Source organism: Micromesistius poutassou, assembly GCF_964030765.1.
Source record: "Micromesistius poutassou genome assembly, chromosome: 15".
Lineage (NCBI taxonomy): Eukaryota > Metazoa > Chordata > Actinopteri > Gadiformes > Gadidae > Micromesistius > Micromesistius poutassou.
This window is the reverse complement of record NC_140285.1, coordinates 14642705-14651883: the sequence shown is the minus strand read 5'-3', so window position 1 is coordinate 14651883 and position 9179 is coordinate 14642705. Positions and strand designations below refer to the sequence as shown.

General features: G+C 50.6%; 1 protein-coding gene across 1 annotated transcript; it reads left to right on the top strand.

Annotated features, from left to right (window-relative positions):
• Positions 1–607: 607 nt before the first annotated feature.
• On the top strand, positions 608–3939 carry emilin3a (elastin microfibril interfacer 3a; the record flags this gene model as incomplete). Its single annotated transcript, XM_084479871.1, has 4 exons — positions 608–759; positions 915–1034; positions 1165–1778; positions 1967–3939. 4 exons carry the CDS (start codon positions 608–610, stop codon positions 3937–3939), a joined length of 2859 nt encoding a protein of 952 aa, XP_084335997.1.
• Between the last annotated feature and the right edge of the window lie 5240 nt (positions 3940–9179).

Below are 9179 nucleotides of genomic sequence, written 5' to 3'. Positions count from 1 at the left end.
ATTTCAGGTCCCTTTCCTTTTGCCATGATGTCAGGGAGGAAAAGTTGTCACAGAAACCATTCCTCCACAGTAGCCTCTGTGCTACACGGACGAGTGAGCTGTCCAACAAGTGACGGTATCGTATGTATTTCTATATAACGTTAGAAAATGAAATGTACCGGTGAGAAGGGGGGCTCTGCCCTCTCCCTGAGTCCCACTTTAGTCTCACCTTGGTGCGACTCTGACGCTAAGGAGGGGAGGGGCTGTGCCATTAAGACCCTTTTAGTGGCGTTAGCCGTCCCCCCAAACCTCACAGTGGACTGTTGTCCCCCCGGAAGAGTCCGCCACACCCAAGCCTGCTTCAGGGTCAACATTTATAGGTTGGCACTCTGTTTTAACTGCACTCCTGAACGCTGCTCAGAGACTCAAGGTTGTGCTGCACGGACTCTGTTTCTGTTATTTAGTTTTTTCATTATTTTCAGGATTGAACCGTTTTCTTTTTTCTATCGTTTTTTGGGGTTTGTGTTTATATTTTTTGCAAACTTGGCTGCAGTGGAAAATAACATTTTTGTCGTTTATTTGAACCTTTTGATTTTCCAAGTTTTTACTTGCAACAAGTGGCTGTACCATGAAGCGCGTGAGACTCCTTCCTCCACTTGTTGCCCTGATGCTTTTTGTTTCACTGGTTGGAGCCAAGTTCTACAGTCCGCCCCAGTATAACCATTACCAGGCTGGACCCGCTCAACATCATGACCCTGGGAAGCCCACCAGCAGACACAAGTACGTTTCCTCCCGCTCTCCTCTTCTCTCTCTCGCTCTCAATCCTCTCAATCATCAATCCTTGATCGCAGCTGAAAGGAGTTATTATTATTACAGCTGCGGTCACTGGGAGCACTGTGACGTTCCTCACGTTCTCTCTTAATTCTTCTGCTTAGGAACCACTGTGCCTATGTGGTTGAGAAGACCGTTTCCTTCACCATGCAGGAGGGGGCGGCGCCGTATGTCAAGGCTGAGTACAACAACTGTTCCTGGGGGAAGAAATGTCCCGCTCTCCTGTAAGTGCTGCCGACTGAACGTTTTACAATAGCAACGAGTGAACTTAGAGGGCCTTGTGCAGGTGTTCCATCTCTAAACACGCACGGCCCTTAGAGATGTCTCTTACCGGTGCTGTCTTGACTCCACCAGGTACCGTCTGATGTACAAGCCCCTCTTCAAAGTGGCTCATAAGACGCTGACGGAGCTGGAGTGGCGCTGCTGCCCCGGCTTCTCGGGCTACGGCTGCATGGAGGCGGCGTACCACCACCCCGTGAGGATGATGCCGCCCTTCACCGGCCCATCCAACAAGGGCCAGACGTTTAGGGGACCTCCGTTCAAGGGCCCCCAGCACAAAGGCCCCGTGTTCAAGGGCCCGATGGTCAAGGGCCCGATGGTCAAGGGGCCCATGTTCAAGGGGCCCATGTTCAAGGGCCCCCCCATGAAGGCCAACCCATGGGGTCAGCTGAAAGGGCCCCCTCCTGGCGGCTACCCCATGCGTCACTTTGACCCCCCGATGGCCCCCTCTTACCCCGAGACCTCCTTTGAAGCGTTCCCCTCGGGACCCGAGGCCCTGCCGGACCACCGGGGCCCGCACCAAGCCGAGCACGGGCCGGAGCACGAGCACGAGCCGCAGCCAGGAGCCGAGCTGGGTCACGGGCTGGGACACGGGCACGGGCACGGCGAGGAGGACCAGCACGGCCACGCACCGGAACAACATGTTTCCGTGGAAACGGCCCCGACCGATGAAGGCCTAGAGGTCGAAGGTGAGATGGAGGGTCGATTATGTTACAAAGAACGGAAGGAAGGAACTTTTAAGCTAAAATCTAAAATTCACATTTTAAGAATTCTTTTTATCCTATCAGAAATGTGGGTAGCCGAAAAAGTAACGGCGACTGCCGCGCGCGTAATATGTCAAATAACCTTCTGATCCCCGTGTCGTCCGTCCTCCCAGGCCAAGGCCTGAGCGGCGAGGCAGGGGAGCGCCTGGACCAGATGGAGGACGACATCCGGCGGCTGAGCCAGGGCCTGGAGACCCTGAGGGGGACGGTCGACGGGCTGGAGGCCGGCCTGCGCGCCTCGCTCAGAGAGGACGCCAACAGGATGCTCTCCGCCCTGCTCTCCGCCGGCCCCAGCCCCATGGCGGCCCCGGCGCTGGCCGTCGGGTTCGGGGACATCCCCGGCGGAGACCCCGCGCTGGACGGGCCGGACGGCCTGGACGGACGGCTGGTCTTCCCGCCCGCCGGCGACGTGAACGGGAAGATCGAGGAGCTCCGGGCGGAGCTCCTGGCCAAGACCGCAGAGCTCCTGGAGCTGAGGACCACCGTGATGAGTCACGACGGGGCCCTGAAGACGCTGTCCGGGGGCCGGCCGGGCTCCGTCGGCGCCGTCGTGGGCGACGGGCAGAAGGCTGCGGAAACCCTGGTGGACGCCAGACTGAGCGAGGCCCGGGCCGAGATCCTGGACGGGTTCGAGAGGCGCGTGACGGGGGCCGAGGGCCGCTGCGAGGAGAAGGCCGGCGAGGTGCGGCGTCAGTGCCAGCGGGAGAACGGGGAGCGGCAGGAGCGGATGCGGCAGACCCTGGAGGACAGCGCCGGCAGTCTGAAGAGAGAGATGGTCGACCTGCAGACTCAGGTCCACGGGCTGGAGTCCGCCGAGAGCTGCTGTGGCCGGATGCCCGGCCTGGTGGACAGGATGAAGCAGCTGGAGGCGTCGGTGGCAGGACTCAACCAGTCCCAGGGCCACCTGCGGGTGGAGCTGGGCGGACACAGGGACCACATCGAGGGCATGCTGGAGGGGAGGCTGGGGTATGTGGAGAGCAAGCTCAATCTGACCGGGACGGCCACGCCCGGGGAGCTGGCAGGGCGGGGCGGCGGCGGCGGCGGCGGCGGCGGCGGCGGCGGCGGCGCTCTCAGCGGTGACGTGGAGCAGAGGCTGGAGGCCAAAATGGAGGGGCAGCTTAAGGCTCTGGAGGGCCGACTGCTGATCGCCGTGGAAGAGCTGGGCAACGCCACGGCCCCCGCCCTGCTGGAGGGCCACGCCGTGCCCACGCTGGAGACGGAGCTGGAGTCCCTCCGCAGGCGGCTGGAGACGGACGTGGACCGCGTCCAGAAGCACCTGAGCAGCCTGGAGGTTCGCTGCACCTCCCCCTGCTCCTCGTCCGCCGGCTCCTCCGGCATCCAAGGCGACGCGGCCGCCGCCACCACCGCCGCCGCCGCAGACCTGCACCCGGAGGAGGGCGTGAAGGGGGTGCTGGACCTGCAGGCGGACCGCCTCGACAGCCTCAACGCCACGCTGGACGGCCTCCTGAGGCAGCTGGCCCTCAGGGAGCAGCAGGAGGCGGCGGCGGCGGGGGGCTCCTCCGTCCAGGGCGAGCTGACCTTCCTCAAGTTCAACGTCCGCTCGGTGAACCGCACGCTGAGCGTCCTGCGGGGCGCGGTGGGCGCGGTGGAGCACCAGGTGGAGCGCGCCAACAGCACCTGGCACCAGAGGGAGGAGCGGCTGGCGGGGCAGATGAAGGGCATGGTGCAGCTGGTGGGGCGGCAGGCCGCCATGCTGGGGTCCGGGGAGCGCCGGCTGGCCCGGCTGAAGGGCGAGCTGACGGAGATGAAGAGGAGGCTGTCGGGGGAGCTGCAGGGCTGCCGCAGCACCGCCCTGGGGGTGCGGAAGGAGGTGACGGAGGTGGAGGGCCGCATGGCCAGCGTGGAGGACCAGTGCAAGGGGCTGAACCACGTGGCGGAGGACCTGGAGAGGATCCGGGAGGAGCTGGAGAGCCAGGCGGAGGGGCTGTTCACCCAGCTCAACGGCACCCTCTTCAGCCACGCCCAGCAGCTGACCGACCTCCGAGGGGAGGTGAGGAACTGCAGCGCGAGGGCGGAGGCCACGGCGCAGACGGAGACCAGAGGAGACACCTTCACCTTGATGTAGACGGGGGGAGTTTCGCCAGCCACACACTCGCAGTTCCAATAGAGAAGTAACAGGAAGGGTTGCAGCATGATGATAGACGTTTGATTTGATGCTCTGTACTGTACATACGGGTGAAGAACCAGCACTGAGACACACAACGGTTTGTTTTTTCTTAGTTCTTGATTATTAATATCAACATGATATGTACAATGTTATAATGCTGTAAACTGTGTTTGTTGTTTAATTTCCACAACACTACCATTTGTCTAAGATGCTGCTATGGTGTGCCTCCTTTCAGGAGCCTTGGTGGCTTGGAGAATTACCAGACTATGCCATTTTGGGGAATATTGAATATTGTTTGACTGGGTTTTGTGAGACAAATTGTTTACATGTATGTATTTTATATTTTTAAAGTGTGTAGTATTTGTCTACAATAGAGGTGTCCAATAGAGGGGGCTAATCAACATGTTTTTTTTATACTGTATCAATTATTGTATAGGGCCTGCCGTGTCTACTTGTATCTGTCATTTTGTTGAAAACAGAATAAACAAAAATAGAATCAAAAAATAATCGTAATACTCGAAATCTAATAATCCTAGTGGTTTCTAAATAAATACAAATATCAGAATCCAGCGTTGTTAAACGCTCATTATCTAAGAATCCTAGGAGCTTTTATTCTATCCTGAAGCATCGTTATGTCGAATTAAGACCACCAGATGGCAATAGAGAAGCACTTGAGTTGTCACTCCGGACTGACGTGGACTCATGGCTGGGTATGTCTGAGCTGAGCCAATTGACATGCAAAGGACGATAGACAATAAGTGACTCCTTTTTATGTGACAAAGGCTCGCTTGCCAAAGGACGCTAACAATTGGCATCTCCACAGAGGGCAGAGGGGCGTAATGAAGGATGGACAGAGAGACCAATCCAGCAACCATCTGTCTATTGGTCACGTCCTCTCCTTCTCCTTCACCTGCCCTCCTCTTCCTCTCTTTCTGTCGTCCATCTGTTCTTGCGGCTAGGATGTATTGCTGTACGTTGATAGCTGCCCTCATCTCCTACTTCCTAATGTCACTATCAGACGAACAAGCATTAAGATTGCAAGATTTTTGAGCTCACAAATCGTATGCACATGTTTTGGCATCCATGGCATGTGGTAAATAATAACTAAAAACAAGGCACATGAGATCAGGGGAAAAACATTGAAAGCATCCAAAAAACAAATATAATGTTATTAATAGAAAGCATAAGGGACGCATCACATGGTACCACTTTCAGAACACTGTATCTCAAAGACATCTCATCAGAACAGTGGCGATTTGAGAGTCTGTTGGGGCCCTAGGCAAAAATTCCAACCAACGTTCCTCACCATTATGTTATAAATAATCTGACCAAACCAGTATTAAGGCAAGTGTTCATCCATGCATAAAGCATTTATTTTGCAAATGCCATGGCTAGTGCAAATGCTATGTACTCAAAAAATCTACAATATCAAAATACATTGAATATTGCACTCCACTGAAAAAGAGTCAGCATTCACATTAATTTGTTAGCACTATATTAATACAAATATAGAACAATACAACAAAAAAATTATATAAACAGAGTCTAAAATGCACACATAACTGAGGTGTGAAGTGACTTGGTATTAATTATCTCAAATTAATTACAGCAATTGTGTAATTTTGAATAGTTTTCTTAGGTAATTAAACCCACTTTACAATACCAGTGCTCATCAAAACCCTTAAAGGTGCTGCATATGATATTCTGAACATTAATATAACAGCAAACAAACTACAAATGCTGTTCACTGGCCTTTGCTAGGGCAAATGCTTGCCCTAGCTCAGGGGTGCCCACACTTTTTCGGCCTTCAAGCTACTTTCAAAATGACCAGGTCAAAATGATCTACCTACATTAAATAATGTTAAACATATATGTATTTATATATACTGAGTACATACTCTGATGACTTGCACTGAATGGAGTCAGCCAGGGTTTCATAGTCCGGAGAGTAGCTGCTGGAAGCTATTCTCAAGCAGGCTTCCAAATGCCCATCAGTGATGGTGGAGCGGTATTTGGACTTACTAATTATCATGTGGGAAAAGGCTGACTGGCATAACTAAGTAGAGCCAATAATGCAGTCAAGGAGGTAGCACATTTCCTCATGGTTGGATACTTTTCCTTTGTGAGTAAGTTCCCAAATTGTCCATGAGCCCTGGACTTCAGCTCAATATCAGCTTATACTGTCAAAATCTCATCTGCCACTGCAGACGTGTTCAGGTGAAACAATGGTGCACATTTTTTTTAGCACATAAATGTAGCGATTGGCTCGACTAAAGCAAAGTCTTGAACCGTTTGTCAAAGTCTGGAAGATCATCTTCGTCAAACAAGTGGTAAATGCTGTAGGGATGATACTTCTTAGGGGCTCACCAGGGGGCCCCCAAGAAAAAAAGAAAAAAGAAAAAAAACATTTTTTTTTTTTTTTTCTTGGGGGCCCCCTGGCAGCCCGGGGCCCCAAGCAGTTGCCTGCTTTACCTGTTCACATGCTGTGCCTCTGCATCAGAGTCATCAGAGTCATTTGACATTGGCTTTCTGTGGCATCTTAAAGGTCCCATGGCATGAAATCTTCACTTTATGAGGTTTTAATACGAGTTCCCCTAGCCTGTCCCCCAGTAGCTAAAAATTTAGTTAGGTGTAAAATGAGCAGTAGGTATCTTGCTCCGCCTTTGAAAAAATGAACACTCAAACGTGCAGATTTGGGATCTGGCACCATATGTCGTCATATGGAGCCAGGTTACCTCCCCTTTTTCTGCTTGGCCCGCCCAGAGAATTTGGCCCGCCAATGAGACAATGAGCTAGGACCATGCGAGCGCCACATGTGTGTGTGTGAATACACACACTGTAACGCAAGTGTTCTTTGTTATTTGGATAACCATTCTGCTGTTGGTGTTATGGCGCATAACACGCAACACAATAACGCAAGCTTGCATAAAGCTCCCATTTGGTGAAAAGACTAGACTGCGTTGGGTTCTCTGAGGTCTCTGGTATTTCCACAACAAGATTCGTAGTGCGGGTTATCTCGGCCATGGTTGAGAAGGAATTGGGAACCGCGACATGGAGGAGAAAAGGATTGTTGCCCAGGATTGTCCGCCGGAGCCCCGCTGCCCGCTGAACTCTGCCCGTTGCCCGGGGTTGTCTCCGGCCAGAGCCCCGGAGGAAGCTGGCATTATTGGTGGATTTCATGATTCGTTTGAATGAATCAGTTCTCGTCGGTCAGTTCGCCTAGAAGAGTCGTTCGTTCGTTCGTTTGTTCTCAGCCGAGTCGGTCAGACTCAGCTCCTCCCTCGTTCTCATTCTCAAACGAATCATGATCGTGCAACGGTGCAAACGGTCATCAATCAACACAACATTAACTAAGTTCCTTTTAGCTGAGGAGCGCTTCATGTTCGGAATCGGGATGTCGTTGTCCGGCTGGCTCTCGTGACTTCTCAGTCCTCGAGTCTTCACCGCTAAACACAGTCAGTGAACGAACGGCGTCTCACGAGTCAGCAACTAGTGGGTGGAGCTGGGAGTCGAGTCTCGGCGAATTCATGTTGAAGAGTCGTTCATTCGAACTGATTAGTTCGCGAACGAGCCATCACTAGCTGGCATGAGGGCTGGGAAAGTAACCCATTCTGTTAAGTAAAAAGCTTACAAACAAATCAACATGGATTGGTTATAACTTATTATGAAGATGCAACACTTTCTAAGTGAATTAACATACCCCACTTCGATTGCTCTTATTCTAACTGTTTCACTACCCTTTACTTTACCAGCTACTTTAATTATTTTATTAACGTTTAATCCCTCTATTTGTATTCCTCTCCTCCCCTCATGCAGTTGAGCCAGACTACTACTTATCCATCTTGAGGGTCTCTTAAGAGCAGGGTGGACTGTGGACTGGAGTGTGTCTGATTTGGTTTGTGAGAAAGATAATTAAATTCATGGATTGAAATTGGTACTTGGATGAATGCGTCCAGACCGAAGGAAGTGTACCCAAGAACAAGATGGGAACATAGATAGAGGGCATCAACGACACACAACAATCAGGGGATGCATTCGTTTAAAAATATGATCAAAAGCAAAAGGCTCTGCTGTTTCTATATGGAATGAAAAGGACATTTCAATGTCAGCATGATACTGATGCGCTAGATGTTATCAACCCGACCATGTACATTATAAGTAAGCATAGATTTTTTGTGTCACATCAAAGCTCAGTGTTCCTACAATGATTCACCATTTTCAAGTGGAATGGGACAGAATATTCTCAGAACATAACGTAACAACATCCCTTCATCCATGAAGTGACATTTACCTTGAGCCATGATGACCACCGAAAGAAGAGGATTACATATAAAAACACTTCTTCAAGTCTGGACTATGACCAGGAAATTCAAGAATGATGGATGGATTATTTCCACACAACATCCTGTATGGAAACACATCCCACGCAGTCACATTAAGAACTTGTTAACGCAACTTCCTTTAATAGCGTTAAGACTGCACAGATACACGTCACCCTTCAGGACTTTGCAATAAATCATAGCTTATTGACTTTTGCCACTTACTAAAGACCACTTCATTTAAAGAGTCTCTGGAACCATTACAGAAATCCATAAGCAAGCCTGCCATAGCTGATATGAGTTGCTGTGGGCTGTGTGTGATGGGCAATGGGCAGCCTGCTCTCCTTCTGCAGCTGGATCGTTATTCGCTGCACATTCACAGACTGGGATGCAACTTCCATAAGGGATTACCAGCACTGGCAGAAATCAATGTGGAGTGTTCCACATCTGCATGGCCCGGACGGTATGTTTCCTTGTGAATATGCCGACAACAATTCAGGAAAAATCTTTTCACTCTCCATTGAGAATATCAATTATTGTTGGAGATCACTGAGAAGACCATATGAGTATGGTCTTTTTTATTAAAACATCACAGAATACCACCATTGTATTTTACCTTAGTGTTTAATCAACATTAAATAAAACAATAAAATCCCTCCTCCACACCCATAATGTGAACGCTCTTAGCGTTGCCAGTCTTCTCTTAGATGATGACGGAATCCATGCACAATATTAAATTGTAAAAATTTGTTTAAAATATTAAAACGTGTTTTTGTGATCACTAATGTTCCAAATGTCAATTGTTTTCTTTTGTAATTGTAATTTATCGTTGTTTCCTACTGGACGTCTGTTTACTGTTCCCCACCGCTCTTCCTCTCT